We start from the raw sequence: 22,573 nt of genomic DNA, 5'->3' as shown, positions 1-22,573 counted from the left end.
GAGGAGAACTACTAGGACTTATCTACACTTAAAACGCAGCAGCTGTGCCACTGTAGCATTTAAGCATAGACACTACCTATACAGATGGGAGGATTTTACTATTAATGTAAATCTACAATCTACAAACTACAATCACCTCCCCAAGAGGAGGTGGGTAGGTCAACAGAAGTAGTATTCCATTGCCTAGCACTGTTTACATGTAGATTTTCACATCTCTGACTGATGTAGTTAAACGGACCTAATTCTTTAGAGTAGACCAGGCCTTACTTCTAAAACAGTAGTTCTCAAACTTTTGTACTGGTGACTCCTTTTACATCGCAAGCCTCTGAGTGCGACCCCCCCCCCTTATAAATTAAAAACACTTTTTAGTATATTTAACACCATTATAAATGCTGGAGACAAAGTGGGGTTTGGAGGTGGAGGCTGACAGCTCGCGACCCCGCGAGGTCCTGACCCCCAGGTTGAGAACCCCTGTTGTAAAATCTCGAAGAACACAGTGACCAGACACAACCAGCTCAACTTACTAATTACTTCCTTTGTTTAATAAATCAGTGTTAAATGCAAAACATGTTTTAATAAAACATTTTTTCTTATATAATCAGCACATTTAAGACAATTTTTAAAATTAAGAAAACAACATGCTTTTTGCGCATTTTAAAATGAATTCCAATATACATACCAGTACAGCCGGTCACAAATCACAAGTAAAAAGTTAATTTAGTAAATAAGAAATGCAACATTCACCATTTTCTAATAGAAAAAATGAAAAGTTTAAGACTGATTAAATGTATGTTAACCTATATGATTGCTTAAATATGAAAAGATGTAGCATGTTGTCCTAGCTAGCAAAACAAAGTACCAACTTTAGCGCAGAGCTATCTTTAGCTGTAAATCCACATTTTAGTGGTTACCAACCCATGAGAATCAACATTTCTTCAGAAAAAGAACTAAAATTACAAATGCAAAAACACAATTAAGACAGGTGATTTAAGCCGAGGTTTCCTGCTTTCTGGTTTAAAGCATGATTAAAATTGGTGATTTAATGTGCTCTGATTTAAATCAATCTACTTTGGAGTAATGCTACCCAATCTCTCCTTCCTTTCTTCAGGCTCTATCACCAATTAGTGCACCTGTTCTTTTAAATATAACAGTCCAAATATTTTATGGGAAACTATTTTTCTTTGACCGGTGCAGGTAACTCATCAGCTCCCGGCGGAGCTACGTATGTGCATCGAGCATAGAGGGAAGCTGGGCTAAGCACCTGAATGCACGAAGACAGGTTTCAGAGCAACAGCCGCGTTAGTCTGTATTCGCAAAAAGAAAACACAGCTCACGAAAGCTTATGCTCAAATAAATGGGTTAGTCTCTAAGGTGCCACAAGTACTCCTTTTCTGAATGCACGAAGGCTTCACTTTGCCATGTTCGCGCTGAACCCGGGATGTCAGAGAGAGAGAAGGTGGGTGAGCAGAGGTGGCAGGGACACTCCAAAGAGTGCGTGAATGGGGTGCTGGGCTCTGCTAGGGCAGGGCGATGCAGAGCCCCGCTGACTCCACGGGGCCCCGCGGGGCTCTCTCCCTAGCGCACCTGGTACCTGGGCAAGGTACAGTATTAGTCAGGCAGGTGAAGGCGACGCTCATCGCTTGGCTCCGCAGCCTGACGCGTGAGCTGGGCTCGGGGCTAGCGCCGGGGTCTTCAGCCCCGCCCGCCAGCTGCTGCCGTGCATCAGGCCCGTTTCTGCCGCTCCGTTTTCAGCCGCAAACCGCCCCCGGCGAGCAGGGCCGGCCAGCCTCCGCGCAGCCAGGGAGAGCCCCAGCACCACCCGCTCGCCCCGTGCGGGCGGCAAGGCCGGGGAAGGGGGGCGTCCCCCCGCGGCGGCGCCGGCCTCGGCCCAGGCCCGACCCCGCCATAAAACAGGCACCGCGAGTCCCCGCCGGCCCCCCCCAGCGGGCAGCGGCAACCGGGGCCGACCCCGCCGCGCGCCGCCCGCGGGCTGAGGAGGCAGCGAGGGGCCCCGCCGCCGCTCCGTGCCGCCAGCTCTCACCGCTGTAGGCGGGGGGCGCGGCGGCCGATCGCCATTCCGCCTTCTCCGTCTTGTGCTTTTTGTGCTTCTTGCCCATGGCGGCCCCGCCGCGGCCGGACACCGCCGCCGCTCGGGCCCCGCCGGAAGCGAGTCAGGAGAGGCGCTTCCGGGGGCGGTTTGTTGGCCGGGAGCGTGAACGTCCGGGGCAGGGGGCGGGGTTCCCCTCCCCGCGTTTTTCCAAAAGTAGCGACGGCTGCCGCTTTTTCTGCCCCAGCCCAGCCCCTCCTCGCAGCGGCGCGCGGCGCGGTACGTTGCGGGAGCTCGCGCCGGGGGATGGTCCGGGACGGAGGCTCCAGCTGCTGCCAGGCGCTCTCCGCGCTGGGGCCCGAACGGGCCCCCTGGAGCCGAGCGGCCCGGGGCCTATGGCGGGGCGGGGCAGCCCGGGCCGGCGCCTCCCTGAGAGAGCGGGTCAGGGGTGAGCGCAGGGTGGCGTGGCCCGGCCCGGCCCGGCTCGTCCCTACAGCGGCCTGTGCGGTGTCCTGAGGACCCGCCTGTGTAACCTGCCTCCGCGCCAGGCCCTGGGGCAGAGAGAGCACCAGGTTCGCACGTGGTGGTGCCTGGTCGGGTCAGCCCTAGGTTCCCGGCCAGGTAATGGCGTCACCGCGCTGGCATGAAGGTCCTTGAGACTGGCACAGCTGGCCCAATAGAGGAGCTAACGCGGATTAAATAATAGCCGATGTCTAAAGGCTGTAAAGCAACATTTTGCTGTTATCAGTGTGCCCACACAGGGGCTTTTAACGGGTTAATTATTTCAGTGAAAACCACACCCCTAACCACATTAGCTGTGCTGGTAAAACTGTTAAGCGTAGGCCAAGTTTCACATGGATTACAATGCAAATTGTCCTGTTAAGGGAGGCAGAGGTTAACATGTTAGCTAAATCGTGTGTAAATCGTCTTTTCCTTAATGCAGACAAGGCCAAAGGTGTCGTCTTTCTCGAATTAATGGGCAACCTGTTCACTCAAGATGTAAAATCTAGGGAAGACAAAGACCTGAGTGGGTGTGAGTTCTACAGCAGAGCCTCCTGGTATCTGCTTCAAGCTGTGTCGTCTGGCTGATTTATTTGTAAGATATTCAGGGTTGTTTGTAGCCATGTTGGCCCCAAGGTATTAGAGAGACAATGTGGGTGAGATAATATCTTTTATTGGAGCAACTTCTGTTGGTGAAAGAAACAAGCTTTTGAGTTTACACAGACCTGAAGAAGAGCACTGGGGAAGCTCACAAGCTTCTCTTTCACCAACAGAAGTTGATCCAATAAAGATATTACCTCGCCCACCTAGTGTTTCATTTGCAAATCACCACAGAGTCCACGCCTGCATTGATTCAGTCTCACTGGGTGAGTCTATGCTGCATAGCGTGTCTACAGGAATAGACCAAGGAGCCCAAACTCCTGCCAGAGCCTGAATATCTACACTGCTGTTTTTTAGCCTGAGCACAAGTCTACTGACTGTAGACTTGTTCTCTGACATTCACTGATGTGAGTTTTACACAACAGTGTAGATGTACTCTCAGTACTGTTCTCAGATGTCCTCTTGCCAGATGCCATAGTTGGACTGTGCAGGGGTATATCGTGGTGCCCTGAGTAGGAGCACAGGTATGGTATGCTTCAGCCGCAACTGCTGGGTGGGGCAGGTTATTGCCCCTTTCAACAACAGAGAGCAGCTTCTGTATTTGAAGAAGCTGCGGGTACTTGATGAGTCTGACAGAGGACACCACTTGTCAGTGTAGATACAAATTGATAACCTAAAAAAATTGTCATTTTTATTTTCACTTTTCCTTTTAAAAATTCATCTGTTTAAATCTGAAGTTATGACAATTTATGTTAAGGCCTAAACTTACTATAAGCTTTTAAAATCATTTAAATAAATATTCTGTATGAATGTATAAATTCTAATGAGTCCTAGGATGCCGCTTTTAAATTATCTACAGCATCGGGGGGAAACTTTTGAATTCAACGGAAGCTTTGTGTTAGTATCAAATTCTGCCTTAAGTATATATCTCTATTATTTTTTAGTCTTTACAACAGAGCAAATGCTGGTATTTACGTTTTTCCATGTTTAAGAATTTTCAGTTTCTGTTGTGCAAAAAACAGTAACAAATGTTGATGGGAAAAGGTATGAAAGGGAGACAGACTAAATTAGTCGTACAAAAGGGCATACTGATCTAATTCAAGGACTGTGTTAAGATCATGCAAGGTAAACAAGAAAAGTGTAGAACCAGAAACTAGTGAACCGAAATTAACATGTGAACTAGGCCTAATTAGTGGACAAAATAATGAGTGGATGGACTGTTCCACTCACTGCTCCGTTTTTGGGTCCTTAAAGAAAGAGACTTTGGTGGGGCCGGGGAGGAGGGACTCTGGCTACTGGAGCTGCATCTTGGCTGCCTCCCCACCATCTCCTGGGACCCCGAACCTTCATCCTAATCCCGAGAGATGTCCTGGCCAGACTGGGCCAGAGAAACCTGATGACGTCAACCTCAACTGATTCCAACCGAATCACAAACACCACCTGGGATGAAACAGGATCAGACTTTAACAAAAGTTCCAGCCCATCTCAATTGACTTCTTTTCTCTTCCCTAATAGGACAGTTGATACCATTTTTATTTTTTATACCATCTTACAAGACTCTCAAACAATGGGAGTTTTCCTTCTGAAGGCATGGCTACACTGGAAACTTCAAAGCCCTGCTGCGGGAATGTTCCTGCAGCAGTGCTTTGAAGTGGGAGCGCCGGGGGAGAATTATCTCAGTGCTCCTGGTATTCCACCTCCACGAGGGGATTAGCTCCGAGCGTTGGGAGCGTGGCTCCCAGCACTCTGAGTCTGTCTACACTAGCACTTTAAAGTGCTCAGACTTGGTGCGCTCAGGGGGGTGATTTTTCACACCCCCTGAGCCAGCAAGGTAGAGCACTATAAAATGTAAGTGTAGACAAGCCCTAAAATTCCTTTCCAAATAAAGGGAAAGAGAACAAAAAATGTTGTTAAATATGAAACCGTCACTTAATATTTTATATTTCAAATGCTTTAACTGTTTTTTCCTTTATCTTTAATAAAAGGTTAAAAGAGTGTTAATGGTGTGGTTGCCATAGTACTAAGCAGGCTGAGGTGTCTGTTTCCTGAACCCTGTTTAATATTGGACAGTGACTGGGTTATGCTAATATCTTTAACCCATATATTTCATCTAAATTAATGCAACAGAATAATGAGTTTATAGAGCAGTTTGTAGATGTGAATTGCTGAAAGCTAACGTAATTCACGTAGAGGTGTGGACTGTGGTATAGAAGTTTGTATATGTTTGCCTGAATTTGAGTATCACTGCTTGAACTGTTACCCCTCTGAAAACTGTTTCAGCTGTTGTTACAAAACCCCTGTATTTTTTTAATCTTTCCATCACTTTTTTCAATTTATGATAAACAGTCCTCCTCCAGAAAGCATTATAGCCACGGATCCACATTCCCACTGGCGTTCCATAAGTATTAACTTGGCCTAATTATTATTAGAACAGGGGGCAAATTCTTTATCATTCTGATGTTTTCACAACTCTTCAAAGGAAAGGCCATTCGGGACACTTCTTTAGTAAACACTGTTGTATATTTTCTTTTTAGGATTGAATACAATGGATGAGGCAGCTGGTGATTTAAAACAGGCACTTCCAAATGTGTGTGATTCTGTGCAGTTACATGTAGAAGTTCATCAGAAATCAAACAGGTTTGTTTTATATTGTGACCATTTCACAGGTATATGAATGAAGTCTAACGTACCTCACAAGAACTTAGTAGGTTTTCCAAAACACAAACTTCATTTAAAAAACTAGTTAAAGGTGGTTAAATACGTGTGCTTACCTATCACACCACTAACAAAACCAATTCACTAACGAAAAATAAAAACTTGCACCAGCCGTATACTAAACTTCTTATTCTTTTCAAGAAATGTGCATTTCACCGACACAAACTTAACTTTGACCTTGGATTTTATTTAATATATTTTTATCTTGATATTACTGTCTGAATATTGACAGTATTGTGATCAACTGCTAAATATCAACTATTAAGGATATAAGTATTTTTTCATGAGAATAATATACATGTCTAATAACAAAAATCATGACATTGTCAGGGTGGTAAAATTACATATATGTAAACTTGCGTGTGAGGCTCGTTGTCTAAAGTGTTCATATATAATTTGATGGCTTTTTTTCTGGAAGAATGTTGTTTATTTTTTTAGAATAGTTATGATAGTCTGTCTATTTTGGGCCAGAGTTAGTCTTAAATTGTGTTGAAATAGAACTTGGTTGCCAAATAATACATTGTGTGGTCTGTGCAAGATTTATGCAATCTATAACTATTCATTTCCTAGCTTCTAAGTGCTTTGGACTTAAGTTATGTGACAGAACATTGTTGCTTAATAACTTTAAAGGTTTTTTGAAACCAAGTGTTTTGGCTTTGGTATTCCAGTTTTTACAGCTTTCACTTTTTCTTGTGAAAGCAAATTAAGGTTATTTTCATGTTAAATAAAATGGGTTGAACGGGTCATTAGATTATTAAATGAAAGAAGTAAGTAGTGTTGGGCAAGATAACTTCTGGAAACAGACATCCGTATTCTCTTAATTGTTCTGAAATTAGTGTTTTTAAAATCAGTGAAAATGTACTGTCTACAAGGGAGACATCACCTTAGTATTTTATAAAGGACATGAAAGCAGTCCTTTGTTATGTACAAGCAATACATTATCTTAGTCTCTTTGCACTGATATTTGAAGAATTTTTCTGTTCAGTATTGAAGAATTAATGTATGACTGGCTTCTAGACTACATTCACTGGCTTTTCATATTCTCAATCAGCTTCAGTAATGGAGAATCATGCTATGAATAATAACAGTTTAAAAAATATTTTACTAGCCCTGCCCTGAAAAACTGCTTGTGCACAAGCAAATGTAATAACAAACCCAGAATTCTATATGAACAGACAGGAAGGGGCCAGATTGGCTCTCCCATGCCAAGAGGCAGTACTGCTTTTTTTGTATCGCCAGTGCAATTCACCTTAAAGCCTCCCACATTCTTGGTGTCCAGATCAACTTGGTAGATTGTTTGAGCAGGTCTTTCACCAGTGACCACGAGTTGTCTCTGGCCAGATATAGACTTATTTTTCAAGCCTGTGGGGTTCACCCCGTAAACCTGTTTGCAACTCGACACAACAGGAATTGTCCTCAGTTTTGTTCATGTGCTGGTCATAGTCCAGTGTCTCTGGCGGATGCTTTCCTGTTGTCCTGGGAAGATAATCTCATGTATGCATCCTCTCTGGTTCTGCTCCTACCCATAGTGTTGTTAAAACTCAAACAGTGTCATGCTTGCATGATCCTCATAGCACTGGCGTGGCCTCATCAGTGTTGATTTTCCACTCTGCTGATTCTCTCAAGCAGGGCTCCAGAACCAGACCTGATCTCCTTAGACCATGGTGCCCCTCCTTCATCACAATCCATGTGCTCTTAGCCGTACAGTGTGGATGCTCCATCATTAATAATTTGGAGGAGGTCTGTTCAAGGGATATTCAAATATTCTCTTGAATAGCAGAAAACCTTCTTCTAGATATATTTACCAATGAAGTGAAAATTATTTTCTTTGTGGTCTCAACAAAAAAGTGTTTGTCTCCTCCAGGCTCCAATATAACATGTGCTGGACTATTTGTTATACCTGAAATAGCAAGGTCTTGCCATTTGTTCCATCAGGGTGTACCTAGCTGCTCACTCTGCTTTCTACCTTCCATTTCATAATTATCCACTTTTCTCCAGTCCTACCTCACTCAGGTTTTTGAAGGGTTATATCTGGGCCAAGTTTATATCACCAAGTAAAGGATCCTTGCTCCCCATGAACTTAAACATGGTGTTAACAAAACTAATGGATCCACCCTTTGAACCTCTGTCTACCTGTTTTTTGCTGCATCTTTCAGTAAAGGTAGCCTTTTTGGTGGCAATTACCTTAGCAAGGAGAGTAGGAGAATTGATACCCCTGGTGTCTGATCGACCATATACAGTCTCTTACAAGGACAGGGTATACTTACACCTTCATCCAAAGTCCCTAACCTAAGTGGTTTCTCATTTCCACATTAATCAGGCAATGTATTTATCAACTTTCTTTCCTAACCCTCTCCCTCATCATGATGAAGAGGGATGCCACACAGATGTTAGGGAGTATTTGTATTTTTCTTGCATAAGACTAAACCATTTAGGTCATTCTCACAACTGTTCATAGCAACTGTGGACAGGATGTAGGGCCTTCCAGTCTCATCCCAAAGAACTTTGTTGTGCATTTCCTCCTGGATGTGTTTGTGCTACAATATGGCCAGTGTAATTCCGACAAGCAGGGAGCTAGAATATTCAACAAGATCGCATGCAGCCTCTGTTGCTTTTCTCGCTAAAGTGCCTATACTGGACATTTGTAGAACTGCAACTTGGTCATCAGTACATATTTTTGCATGTCATGGTGCTATTTTTTTAACAGTCTAGAGGGAGTGCCAGATTTGGATGCATGTGTAGTCCTTCCATCATTATTTCGGTAAACTGTGATTCCCACCTTTTGGACTGAACTGCTTGTGAGTCACCTGAAGTGGAATGGATGTGGGCAATCACTCGAAGAAAACACGTTTACTAACCTGTAACTGATGCTCTTTGAGATGTGTTGTGCGTGACCATTCCATGACCTGCCCTCCTTCCCCGCTATATTGGAGTCTGTCCGGTAAGAAGGAACTCAGGGGAGGAGAGCGCGCGTGCGCTCTGGCCTTTATACCATTGTGTAGCAGCACGAGGCAGCAGAGAGCTCAGGAGGTGCCCTGATGGGTACTGGGAACGGAAAAATCTCCGGTGCTAGTGCACTGGGTGTGAATATACCTTAAGTGGAATAAACGTGAAACATAACTCAAAGAACAATAGTTACAGAACCGGTTATAGCAGTTTTTCTGTGGTATATGACCATTAAGTTTCACACAAAAGTGTAAACGTGCTTGAAACCTGACTCATTACTCCTGGGGGAATTCTGTGCCACTGCATGTACAGAATTTGTGCAGAAATTAATACCTTTGCACAGAATTTCCTTTTCCTCCTCAGAAATGGGCTGGAAAGCTGCTGGCTGCCATGAGGGGCCACTGGACGCGGCAGAGCACAGCTCGCAAATAGAAGACACTGCCAGGGGGTGTGGGAGGGAGCTGGAGGGTTCCTGGCAGCTGCAGTTTTTTAGTACACCCTGAAGGAAGTAGGCGGCATGCAGGAATCTCCATACAAGCCTGGGACTCGGCCTCAGGCTGTTGCTCCCTCTAGATTCCGGGGTGGAGGTGACTCATTATCTGAGTCAGATGCCACCAGCAGAAGGTTGATTTACTTTTTTGGTCTTTCGGATTCCGTAATTTCTGCATCGGGGTGTTGCTCTTTTAAGACTTCTGAAAGCATGCTCCACACCTTATCCCTCTGAGATTTTGGAAGGCACTCCAGATTCTTAAATCTTGGATTGAGCGCTGTAGCTATTTTTTGGAAATCTCACATTGGTATCTTCTTTGCGTTTCGTCAAATCTGCTGTGAAAGTGTTCTTAAAACAAACATGCTGGGTCATCATCCGAGACTGCTATAACATTAAATTTATGGCAGAATGTGGATAAAACAGAGCCGAAGACGTACAGTTCTCCCCAAAGGAGTTCAGTCATAAGTTTAATTAACGCATTATTTTTAATGAGCATCATCAGCATGGAAGTATGTCCTCTGGAATGGCGGCTGAAGCACGAAGGGGCATACGAATATTTAGCATATCTGGCTCGTAAATACCTTGCAATGCTGGCTACAAAAGTGCCATGCAAATGCCTGTTCTCACTTTCAAGTGACATTGTAAATAAGAAGCCAGCAACATTATCTCCCATAAATGTAAACAAACTTGTTTCTCTTAGCGATTGGCTGAATAAGAAGTAAGACTGAGTGGACTTGTAGGCTCTAAAGTTTTACATTGTTTTGTTTGTGAGAGCAGTTATGTAACAAAATCTACGTTTGTAAATTGCACTTTTATGATAGAGATTGCACTACAGTACTTGTATGAGGTGAACTGAAAAATACTATTTCTTTTATTTTTGCAGTGCAAATATTTGTAATAATATATGGTGAGCAGTGTTCGTTGGTATTCTGTGTTGTAATAGAAATCAATATATTTGAAAATGTAGAAAAACATCTGAAAATATTTAATAAATTTCAATTGGCATTCTATTTAACAGTACAATTAATCGCAATTAATTTTTTTAGTTAATCGTGTGAGTTAACTGTGATTAATTGATAATCGTAATTAGTACACTTCTTATCCTAGAAAAAGTCAGTATTTTCCATGTTCTGTTTATAAGCCCTTTTGGGGAAAGACCTTTTAAAAAAAAAAAAAAACAATAAAATCTCTTTGTAGGTGTATTAACCTTGCATGCTGCCAGGCATATCACTGGTGCTTAATAAATAATGTTGCTTCTCTCTTATTAGCACCTCAAAGAAAGAAGATATCAGGCTGAGTGTCTTAAAGCTGCTAAACAGACATAACATCGTTTTCGGTGATTACACATGGACTGAGTTTGATGATGGTTTTCTGAACAACAATGTGCAGTCAGTGTCAATTGTGGACACAGAGCTAAAACTGAAAGAGAGACAGGTAACCAAATTTTTGTAAAGATAAAAAGGATAAGATTTTTATAGAAAAATGTTTTCAATTTGCTATTAAATCAGATTAAATTATAGTAATCTGTTTAATCAACCTTACTCTTAGCTTTTAGCCTCCTGTATTTTCAGTCAATTATTTCTCATATTGTATGTTTTATTTTTGTTTCTTTCAAAATGGTCATAGTCTTGCATGTGTAAAACGTAAGTCAGGAACCAGTACAGCAGCAATCACTGCACCTCAAAAGATGGATACAAATTTCCGAGAATTGTTTCTTTTCTTCTTCACAATGAGGCAAACAAGTGTGTGTGCTGTTTTTACATAGGATGTGTATATCAACAGGCAAAAGACAGACATTGAGATAAACTAGCCGAAAACCACACATTTTAGTTCATCTCCTGGTGATGCAGTATCAAGCGCTCATATTTTCAATTAAACTAATCTATCTCTTTTGCTATGTAACACAAAATATAAGTGTTGCATGGCACAGCTGTTTTCAACACTTTCATTGGAGCAAAAAGATGGGGAAAAATATGGTGTAATAAAAATAAATGTGTAGTAAAAAATGTAGTAACAAATCCTGAAAATACCCACACTTACAACCTGTTTTCCAAATTTAATTCTGTGTGTCTGATTCTTTCATGAATTGACCAGAAAAGTAGTATGATTCTTCAGGTGACAGACAAAATGTGTCTGATTTCAATAGGCAAAACTATATTTACCCTGTCACATAATACTAGAACAATGGAACACTAGCAAAAATTAAAAGGCTGCCAAATTTAAAACTGGTAAATGGAAATACTTTTTATGCAATAGGTATTTAACCTGTATAACTTATTTCCATAGGATGTTGTTGAGGGTAAAATGTGATGAGGATTCAAAAGAGTAGACATGTATATAAACAAGACTATTCATGATTACGATAGGTAGTATAAATCTTCCAAGGAGTCTAACCATCCTGCTGGAGCGTATGAGACACCCACTCTGCTTGGGGAGTCTCCTCCATTTAAGACTCTTTAGACTTTTTAAAATGTCATCTGTATAAATTTTAATATTTAAGTCAGGAGTGGGGAACCTACAGCCCACGGGCTGGATTAGATCCCCTGCTTCATTTCATCTGGCCCACGGCAAGTCTCTGTGCTGCGAGCCAGAAGCCCCGAGGCTCGTCCCCCTGTGGTGCAGGAGCTGCGAGTGCTGGCTCGTCCCTCTGTGTGGGGAAGCTGGGGTTGCCAGGCCATTAAAAGTCCGGTCAGTTCCCAGAAGCGACCGACTTGTCCCTGTGGCCCCTAAGAGCAGGGGCGATCACGGAAGCTCCACATGCTGCCCCCGCCCCAGTGCTGGCTTGGCAGCTTCCATTAGTTGGGAACCGTGGCTAATAGGAGCTGTGGGGGTGGCATCAGCAGGCACTGTGCAGAGCCCCCTGACATGGCGGCTGCTTCTGGGAGCCTCAGCGTCCTCCCCTGCTTCCTGCCCCCATTGCTCCTCAGCTGTGGAGGGGAGGGGTCACTGTACAGGGAGCTGCTCCCCCATTGGCCCATCCCCCATACATCCTGACCTTCTATACCCAGACAACCCTGCCACGCCTCACCCTGTACACCCAGAAACCCCTTAGTCCACCAGACCCCCTGCCTCCGGATCCTCACCCCTGCACCCAGACCACCGCTCACTGAGCTCCCTACACTCAACCCCCCCTCACCCTTTGCACCACTCTAAGCCCACACATCCAGACCCCACCTCCCCAAGTAGGTGCACCGAGACCCCCCCCGACACTCATATCCCTCTGCTGAGCCCCAACCATTTTCACCTGGAGCCCCTGCAGAGTCCCATTGCCCCTGTACCTGGAACCCCATACTCCTCCCCCCCCCCCCAACAAGCCTCTGTGCATCCAGATCCCCCCCACACCTAGACCGCCCCCTCCACCCCCGAGCTGCCTGCACCCAGATTGTCCCACACACAATGCTCTCACCCCACACCTAGGAAGTTGTATAACACAATATAAAGCTCATGCTCAAATAAATTGGTTAGTCTCTAAGGTGCCACAAGTACTCCTTTTCTTTTTCCAATATAGAATAACTGTTCATTTAATGTTCATAGAATTGTTACAGATTATTACATAGTAGTTCCACTTCTGTCACAGCTCCCCTTTAGCATTTCAAAAAGTTTGTTTCTCTGTGCAGTAAAGTTGCACCAAAATTAAAGACTAATAACCAAGTGGGATTTTACTAAGAAATAATTTGCCAAGAATTGAAGGGAAGTGCATCTAGCTTTGCAAACAGTGTAAAGGGGTAGGGGGAGCAACTGGTGAATTTACTTTCAGTGTTTTACTTTTTCATGTTTTTCCTAGTGTCTGTGATTTATAATTAGCTGCAGTAGTTTAAGGGTTTAAACTGGAAAATAAACTAAAAACCCTGGGCTTGGTAAGCTGGTCAAGTGACTGCCTATTTGACCACGGTCAGATATTGCTGTATGTTCAGCAAGACTACTCTAATGTAGGCCTTGTCGTACCTTTTTTGATTTCATCATGGTACCATCTGTTTGCAAGTGTACTTCTATGTCTTGATCACTCACTTTACTACATATTAATAGCATCTGTTGGGGAAAAAGGTGAGCTAATTGAAAGTTGAGCATCTTGATTGGCTGGAATCTTCTAGAACAGTGATACTCCAACTGTCTCCTGCAGCTCTTTGCAGCACAATATTAATATTCTCTGTGATTTTAATTATTAACCAACCAGGATGCTTTTACTATGTTACTAAGCAATTAAGTTATCAGCTTGCACTAAGTTATTAACTTATTTGCTGTGAGAATAATATAAACCAAATATTTCCCCTGACATTCACGCTACTGTGGCTCTTTTGGATAGTGCTGGTAGCTAATTTGGCTCCTGAACAACTCAGGTCTGAGTATCACTGTTCTAGAACAAACATTGTAAATTTGCATATATTTGTATACAGGTCCTCAATGTACTTGGTGGTTTAAAAAGCACATTAAAGAAGTTTAAAAGTTGTGGTCCCTGCTGTGAAGAGCTTATAGTCTAAACTGACTAGACAAACATACCGCAATTAACTCAGAAGGAAGTGGTAGAGGGAGAGGAGGGTTCATGGTGGTTAAACCTCTTCCCCCAAACGCAGAGAAAAGATGCACAGCCAGTAAGCCTCTCTCTTAACAAACAAAAGTATCGTGGCTGCTAACTCCTTCCATACTTCCCCCACCCTCAACAAAACAAACAACCCACATTTAATGCCCACGTAAATAAACCCCCTCTCAAACATCCCTCTCATAACCTCTCCCCACATGTATTACCAGCCAAACCTTGCTGATAATATTAAAAGTTCTATGCTAATGATGTGTGTGACATCATTTCTCTGTAGCGGTCCCTCCCTGACTCTTCTGTTCCCCCTCCTTGTGCTATTTATGAGTCCATTGTGTTTGATGCAGGGAGGAGGGGCTGCCAAAGCCCCTCCTCATCCGTGAGACTTGGGAGTCTGTATGGGTCCTGGGAGGAAGAGGGCAACATGTCCAAAAATATTTTGATTGGCTGGAATCTTCTCGAACAGCAGCAGTTAGAAATAGAACTGAATGGCCACTGATTGATGGAAATAAAAGAGATACTTCATAACCTAGAGAGCATTCCATAAGTAGTAATCCATTAATAAAAGGGACCATAATAAATTATGCAGAGTTAGGGAAAGCCAAAATCACTTTTATGGCAATTTTTTACTATACGTGAATGTGGAAAAACTGTTAAAGCGAAGAGCAGGTTCTTTTCTTTTGAGTATGTGACACATAGATGAAATGGTTGTGATGTCCAGCTACTGTCAAAGATAGATTATTGCAGTCAAACAGCAGGAAAGGGAAAACTGGTCTGGTTTAAAAAAAAAAAAAAAAAATTCTCTGAATTCTGCTTTCTTTGGCGACATCGTCAGGAAGCATAGAATTTTTTTGATGAAGGTAGTTTTACTTTCACTGCCATTCATCTCACTAATTACATTTCTTTATCTTCTAATAAGAATTTTGGTACTCTATCTGCTTCAGCATTGAAAACTCCTACTTACTGAAAGTCTTCAGATGTTAATCAAACTCATTTGATGAAAGAGGATTGAGGATAGAATATCATGGTCAGAAAAAAAAACTTGACCATACGTTTGCTAGCAGTATTTATGCTAGCAGTACATTATTTCATATAATTAAAAATCCATATATGCTAGAATTTTTTTATAAATCATAGCCAATTTATAAAGGGCTGAATAGGAAACAGCTTGCAGAAAGTCTTCTGAATGCTGAAGCAGATGCCATGAAAGAGAGTTGGTGTGTTCTTCTTATGTAAACTCCTCATGTGTCTCTATTGTCTGATGAATGGAGCGATGCTCATAATGAGGGTGTTATCAATGTCATGGGAACAACTCTATAACTAGTGTTTTATTCCAATGCACAATTGAGCATTACCACACAGCCCAATATATTGCTGACCTGCTTAAAAATGTAAACAATGAATGGGTCCTGGGAGGATTATTTTGGTTGACTGACAATACAGCTAATATGAAAGCTGCTTGGTGTGTGTTGATGAATGAATAGCCACCCTGTCTGTATATGGATATGCTGCCCATATGATGCAGCTTTATATTGGTGATGTTGGAGACCTGACAACTTTCTCATCATGTGAAAAATGAAAAGCATTGTCAAGTTTTTCAAAAACAAAGAAGTCCCAAGAACCATTTTTCAGCATCATTTGGCACAGCACTTGGCTTCATCCACACTGAGTAAGCCTCATTATACTTGATGGGCATCTTCCATTAAATATCTTCAGAGATCTTTAAAGATATGCAAAAATCTTCAGATATGCAACAAGGCTCTTCAGTCAGCTGCTGTTGAAGAAGAGGTGGCCAGGTGTTGCCCCTAAGTAATCTTCACTGATATTCTTGATTGCTGTCTTTGGGTGCAAAATTCATTTCACTACTTGAAACTATAGTTCAGTCTTTTCAGAATGTGGAAAGTGATAATTCTACATTGTCTGATGCCAAGAACGAGTTCCTAAATACTAAGAAACATTTGTGAAAAGGCTGAATACAATCCATTTGCAAAAGCTGATGAGAAAGATAATGGACAAAATAATACCATGGAAAAATCAAGTGATCGCTCCCACACATCAGTGCTGCCTACATTCTTGAGCCCGGACCTTTCTGATAACTAATTTGATTCGGCTTGTGAACTCATAGTGGCTGTTGCAAATTTTAAGGGATATACAAATGAACAAATCTGACAGAGGTAGCAAATTATAAAGCAAGAAGCAGCCTGTTCAGTCATAAAACAATGTAGAGTAAAATACGAGTTTGCAGAGTACAAAACCGCTTGCTTTATCATGATGGAAAGCGTTGTCCTTGCACTGTAGTTACAATGGCAAAATTTCCATCACTTCTGTGCACTAAATAAAATTGGTCAGCTTGGGGAATGGTCCAATCAGAAATAGACCGAAGACTTCCACTGCTGGGAAGCTAGTGACTGTCTCTAAGATTAGAGAAGAAAATTGCAGGTGAAAAATTTAGTGAGTATTCATCAGATTAAGAAGAAGAGGGAGATACTGATGAATTTGGTGACGACGACAAAGATATAGATGAAGTAGTTGAAGCTGATAAAGAAAAAGATAATGTAAAGCGAGATGCTGCCTGTGACTGTGCCCCCCCCATATGGCTTTATGGAAATATACTTATGAATGTATATATGGCATAACTAGAGTGTGTTTTATGCTACATATGCCATGTAACATATCTCTGTAAAGGTAATGATATACTGAATCTATCAATCCTATTTATATATATGTATCATTTTTGTATTAGAAGTTATGAATATTGGCTGCATACTTGTTTGATTCTGAGTAGGTTTTAGTGAAGCAGTTGGTCAGCTTCCTGAGAAAAGACTATTCTTAGTAAGTGCCCAATCAAGAAGCCCTTAAGCCAACACTGAACTTGGAGAAGCCAATCCATATCTGAGCTTTCCCAGGAATGTGGTTTGGCTGGTAAGGAACTCAGCCATGCATGGACATGTGACTTGCCCAGGTGACTCCAAAACTCCATTTTGTAGCTGGACTTTGCATAGGAGAGAGGAGGGGGTCTCCACCCACAAGAGAGAGTCTATTTAAATCCCTGGGAGAGCCCTCCATTTTGTCTTCAGCTGGCTAAAGAGAGAGCCTCTCCACCCCCAAAGATACCTGAAAGAAACTGGAACTACATTTAACTACAGGGGGTGTGAGTGATTGCTGGACCCAGACTAGAAGAAGACTAGACTGTAAGAGAGCTTACTGAGTGAGGATTTTCTGTATTCAGTTTTATTACTGTACTAAACTTACTTGCGTGTTTTATTTTATTTTGCTTGGTAGTTCACTTTGTTCTGTTTGTTGCTACTTGGAACCACTTAAATCCTACTTTCTATATATAATAAAATCACTTTTTAATTAACCCAGAGTATGTATTGATACCTGGGGGGGGGAAACAGCTGTGCATATCTCTCTATCAATGTTATAGAGGGCGAACAATTTGAGTTTACCCTGTATAACGCTTATACAGGGTCAAACAGATTTATTTGGGGTTTGGACCCCACTGGGAGTTGGGCATCTGAGTGTTAAAGACAGGAACACTTCTGTAAGCTGCTCTCAGTTAAGCTTGCAGTTGGTGGGACGTGGTTCAGACCGGTCTGGGTTTGCAGCAGGCTAGCAGGTCTGGCTCAAACCAGGCAGGGCACTGAAGCCCTAAGGTGCCAGGGCAAGAAAGCAGGAGCACAAGTAGTCTTGGCACATCAGGTGGCAGCCCCAAGGGGGTTTCTGTGATCCAACCCATCACACTGCCTACCTAACATAAGTTTATTAAATAACTTCTGTGAGTTTTTCTGTTTAATTTCATTTTTTCTCTTGTAACTGTTAAGTCTTGAATAAAGTTCACATTTAAATGTTAACCTAACATTGTTAAAAAAGGTAATTATTGAACTTCATTTAATTTTCACATTTTTCTTAGTTAAAATAACTGAATTAAGTTTTTGTAATTGGGCATAAGTATCTATCTAAGGGTAAGCCTATTGTTAACAATCTTTTTTTGTTACTATTGTTCTAATAAATTAGTGCTTTGATACATATTTGACCATTTTTTATTTTGACCATATTTAATCAATATTTGATTGGACAATTGGGCCAGTAAAATGCCCAACCACATAAATCCCCCAAAAGTAAACTTCAAAATTCAGGTGGAGATTGATTGATTTTGATTTTCTTCAGGCAGGCCACTTCTTGATGAGCTCATTGAAGAGCTGAATGAATATTTAGAAGAGGTTCGCGGGCAATAGACATCCTAATATTTTTGTTCCAGAGAGCTCTGCAGCTTCTAGTTACTCTGATACATAGTAGAAATGTGGAACGTTCAGTCTCCCATCTACTACATTCAAAACAACCAAATGAATTGAAATAATGTAAGATGCACAGAAGGTGCCTGAATACCATCGCCTTCTCAGTATGATTTATTAGTGTGGGGGGGAATAATTGGACTAAAATTCAATCACTGGTTCTAAAAATACATAGCTCTTTACCCAAAACCTCAGATTGCTTCTGTTTTTAGCCTAATTCTTAAACTTGTGCTAAAAAGAAAGCTTATTTAATACAAACTACCAAAATGAGTTATTTGACTGACTTATCAACTTATTTATTTATTTTATCAACTTATTAAAGCTGACTTTTTTTCTATCCATTGTAGCCCATTAACTTGAGCAAATGCAATCTCTCCATTCATATTTTTCATCTGAATGACGAAGGACCAAGCACTGAAAATCTAGAGGAAGAGAATGAGAACATTGTTGCAGCCAACCACTGGGTGCTGCCTACAGGTACTCTTCTTTGGTAGCCAGCTGGGATGGTCAGTGGGAGGTCCAGAGGAAAATCTGTGAATGGGAGGGGCCATGGTTGTTTGGCTGTAGCTATAGGGCTGCTTGTTAAAGTTAATCTGTGTATGGGATGAAGCTTGGTTCCCAACAGGTGTGAGGAAGCAATGAATTAACAAATATTTTTGTTAGTCATCTCTTTTTTTGACTGAAACAATGCAAAAGATTCTGGGATATGGCACACAATTTTGAAGTACTAGGAGGTGGAGGAAGTAAGTGTTTTTGTGGCCATGAGTGAAAATGCATGGTCTAAATGAATGCTTATTTTACAAGAACATTTCACAAACTAAAAGCCTTCTGCTCTGGTACTTGTAGTACATTCTAATTAACTTTGGGGCACCTATTCTTGCTCATACACTTAATATAATCTTATGTATGCTCACTCTTGTCTCACTGTATATAGTGGGCATAGACAATATTAAATGGTGGTATAATTAAGGGCTCTCAGGATGGCAGGCTTAATGAAAATATGCCATATTTTCAAGATCTGTTGGAGAGTTCTGACAGTCATCCAAATTACTGAAAAGCAGTAATTCATTGAATTCTTACTCTGGAAAAGTGAGGATCAGGGCCAGTAATTGGATCAGACAGTTATTATCCCATCTTGTCAAGTCATTCATTTAAGAAGGGAAAAAAAATAAAACTGGGAGGAGGAGAGGAGTGTAGGGGCCTTGTTCGCAAAACAGGAACAAGATTTGCCCCGGATGTATTGAAATAGGGCCTGATCCTCTCTGCTACTACCATGACTTCCGGGGAACCAGATTGGGCACTCGTGGGTTGGGGGAGACGAGTTCCATGGCATACTCTCCCTTTGACCAATCCTGTGGAAAACCTGAGTACACCACATAGTTCCAGCTCCACTTCTTGGGAAGGGTTATGGATGGGAAGGTGGCTGTTCATTTTGGCATCATTTTGCCATGTATGGTAATATATTAGGGTGGTTCTTTCCCAGTCACCTTCTTAGCTTTCAGTTCCTACCTATGAAGATCTCCTGCTATGATTAAGAGGAAACTCTGCTTTTAAAACCTTTTAGTTTCCTTTCTGAAAGCTCTGAAACTTTTATTTATAAGATTTTAATTTTCCTATTTAAAAAAACACCACATAAATACAAACCAAAATCAAGCAGTTGATTTTTCACTTATTTTCTACAACTCCTTGTTTTTTGTGCCTTTCTCTCTTACATGCCGACAATAGTCTTGTAAACAAATTGAATTGTAAAACTGGCTTTTTTTAAGAAACAAATGTCCTGGCTTCCAATAGATTTTACTCTTAGCAAACTTGACATCTCGCTTTGACATTGTTAACATGGAAAATAAAATGATTGGGAATAAATTCTATTCAATTAATTTTTTTCCTGCCTATAGGTAAATGTTACTGGAAGTTGAAACCAGGAAATAATTTAACCCATACTTACAGTTGTTGAACAAATAGCGTTATGCGGTAGAAGTTGTAAAACTGTCTGATTCACTAATGAGTAAAGAACTTTCCTTTCAGGGCAACAAAATTAATGTAGGTTAATTTTTATCGTTCATAACTGCCTGCTGGTTGTTCCATATCTCTAATTATGGTTAAGCATTTTTCTTATTGCTGAAAATCTGTCCGCATTACAATGTACTGTTAGATAACAGATTGCTGGGTTTAACTGAGAGTTCTTAATTATTAATGAAATAGAATCATATATAATGGCTATAATATTGTTTTGCAGTTGAATTCCATGGTCTTTGGGAGAGCCTTGTATATGACACTGAAGTAAAATCGCATGTAAGTTGAATGATTGACCACTCTGTGGGCAAGGAGGTCTTGACAGGTAACCTATAGAAAGAGCTGCAGCTTGGGGAGAAACAGTCTTCAGAAATGAAACTTATTTTACATGGAATTGTATAAAGCCTTATTAAACTTTTGTGTTTGAGGAGAAATATGCTTACCTTCTTAGTATATTTCTAGTCAGCTAAAACAAAGACAAAACTTAGCAAAATGAGATTTATTTTTTGTTTGTTTATATATTTTACACAACAAAACGTTCTGGTAATCTCTGGATAAAAATAGACGAAAATGGGTATATTAAATGATACACCCAAATAAGAGTTGTTTTTTAGCAGCCCTGCGCTCTTGCATTGACTTCTGCAAAGTGGTAGGTACTCTCAATTTCTGAAAAATAGGCACCCAGCATAAATTACTTTATTTCCAGGACCCAAACTCAAGTTTTGTCCATAACACTTCATACAAAATAAAACTTTTTGTTTTACATTTTATGTGAATGAAAGGAGATCCTGAGGGATTGTGACTTAGCATATTCCTGGAAGCTGTATTGTGGACTATAGTAACTGCTCCATTGTTTGGCTTCATTGTTGGAGTTGTATTCAGATCTTGGGTGAAAGCAGGACTAAAACTCATTGATTTTACCATTTGTAGTTTGAATTTAGTCTGCAAAGTTTAGTGATGTTCTCATGTAAATGTTACAGAAAATACATAGCCCAACTGACTTTTCCATAACATTTCATGATGATGATACACTGTCATAGTATCTATTTAAAGCTCAGACTTCAAAAAATGATCGTCAAACATTTTTTAAACTCCTCTAGCGGAAAAAACACAGCCTTAAGAAACTCAGAATTCTTCCATTGACCTAATTGTGTCTACAGTGGGGGTTAGGTCAACCTAACTTTGTTGCAAAAGGTGTGAAATTATTCAAAGCCCTTGAACGATGTTGTTAGTTTGACCTAAATTTTAGGTGTAGGCCAGAATTAAGGCATCTACATGCTTATTCTCTAATGCATTTCTTCATTAATGGTCCCCCGACCATGAATGTCTGTTGTAGGAACTGAAGTCTGCTGGAGCAGCAACATCTCCAGTAATGAAATAAAAGATCTTACAAGGGAGAAGCTCTTAGAGCAGAGTTAGTAGCTATTAGGGCTGTCGATTAATCGCAGTTAACTCGTGTGGTTAACTCAAAAAAATTAATTGCAGTTTTAATTGCACTGTTAAACAATAGAAATTTATTAACTATTTTGGATGTTTTTCTACATTTTCATATATATTATATTCTGTATTGTAACTGAATTCAAAATGTGTATTTTTTAGTACAAATATTTGCACCGTAAAATGATAAATAAAAGAAATAGTATTTTTCAATTCACTTCATACAAGTACTGTAGTGCAATGTCTTTGTCGTGAAAGTGCAGCTTAAAATGTAGATTTTTTTTTTTCTTTTTTTGGTTACATAACTGCACTCAAAACCAAAATACTGTCAAACTTCAAAGCCCACAAGTCCACTCAGTCCTACTTCTTTTTCAGCCGATTGCTAAAACAATTTGTTTCTATTTACAGGAGATAATGCTGCCCTCTTATGTACAATGTCACTATAAAGTGAGAACAGGCATTTGCATGGCACTGTTGCAGCCGACATTGCAAGGGACTTACGTGCCTGATATGCAAAACATTCATATGCCCCTTCATGCTTCGGCCACAATTCCAGAGGACATGCTTCCATGTTGATGACGGTTGTTAAAAAAATGTGTTAATTAAATTTGTGACTGAACTCTTTGGGGGAGAATTGTATGTCCCCTGCTCTGTTTTACCTGCATTCTGCCAAATATTTCATGTTCTAGCAATCTTGGATGATAATCAGCATATGTTGTTCGTTTTTAAGAATGCTCACTGCAGATTTGACAAAATGCAACAAAAGTACCAATGTGAGATTTCTAAAGATAGTTACAGCACTCGACCCAGGGTTTAAGAATCTGAAGTGCCTTCCAAAATCTGAGAAGGATAAGGTGTGGAGCATGCTTTCAGAAGTCTTAAAAGAGCAACACTCTGATGCAGAAACTACAGAAGTCAAACCACCAAAAAAGAAAATCAGCCTTCTGCTGGTGATATCTAATTCAGATATGAAAATGAACGTGCGTCGGCCCACACTG

General features: G+C 41.1%; 2 protein-coding genes across 12 annotated transcripts in view; one reads left to right on the top strand and one right to left on the bottom strand.

The window, feature by feature from the left end:
• Positions 1-2,192, bottom strand: part of BRD9 (bromodomain containing 9) — a 57,578-nt gene extending 55,386 nt beyond the window's left edge. For all 6 annotated transcript variants that reach the window (XM_077810882.1, XM_077810884.1, XM_077810885.1 and 3 more), the window contains exon 1: positions 2,042-2,192. In XM_077810882.1, coding sequence (XP_077667008.1) covers positions 2,042-2,117 — 76 coding nt within the window. In that variant the 5' untranslated portion in view covers positions 2,118-2,192. The remainder of the gene's footprint in view (positions 1-2,041) is intronic.
• Positions 2,193-2,205: 13 nt separating this feature from the next.
• Positions 2,206-22,573, top strand: part of TRIP13 (thyroid hormone receptor interactor 13) — a 44,524-nt gene continuing 24,156 nt past the window's right edge. For 4 of the 6 annotated variants that reach the window (XR_013345247.1, XR_013345246.1, XM_077810889.1 and 1 more), the window contains exons 1-5: positions 2,206-2,326; positions 5,683-5,785; positions 10,568-10,733; positions 18,473-18,602; positions 20,362-20,417. Coding sequence is in view for 4 of the 6 variants with exons in the window: in XM_077810889.1 (XP_077667015.1) it covers positions 5,694-5,785; positions 10,568-10,733; positions 18,473-18,602; positions 20,362-20,417 (444 nt within the window). In the remaining 2 variants the exon portion in view is untranslated. Of the gene's footprint in view, positions 2,327-2,539; positions 2,669-3,070; positions 3,075-5,682; positions 5,786-10,567; positions 10,734-18,472; positions 18,603-20,361; positions 20,418-22,573 lie in introns of those variants that run through there. The other 2 variants (XM_077810890.1, XM_077810891.1) reach the window with 2 other exon arrangements.

This window comes from Eretmochelys imbricata, chromosome 2 (assembly GCF_965152235.1).
Source record: "Eretmochelys imbricata isolate rEreImb1 chromosome 2, rEreImb1.hap1, whole genome shotgun sequence".
Lineage (NCBI taxonomy): Eukaryota > Metazoa > Chordata > Testudines > Cheloniidae > Eretmochelys > Eretmochelys imbricata.
The sequence above is the reverse complement of the archived record's forward strand: the minus strand, read 5'-3'. Positions and strand labels throughout refer to the sequence as shown.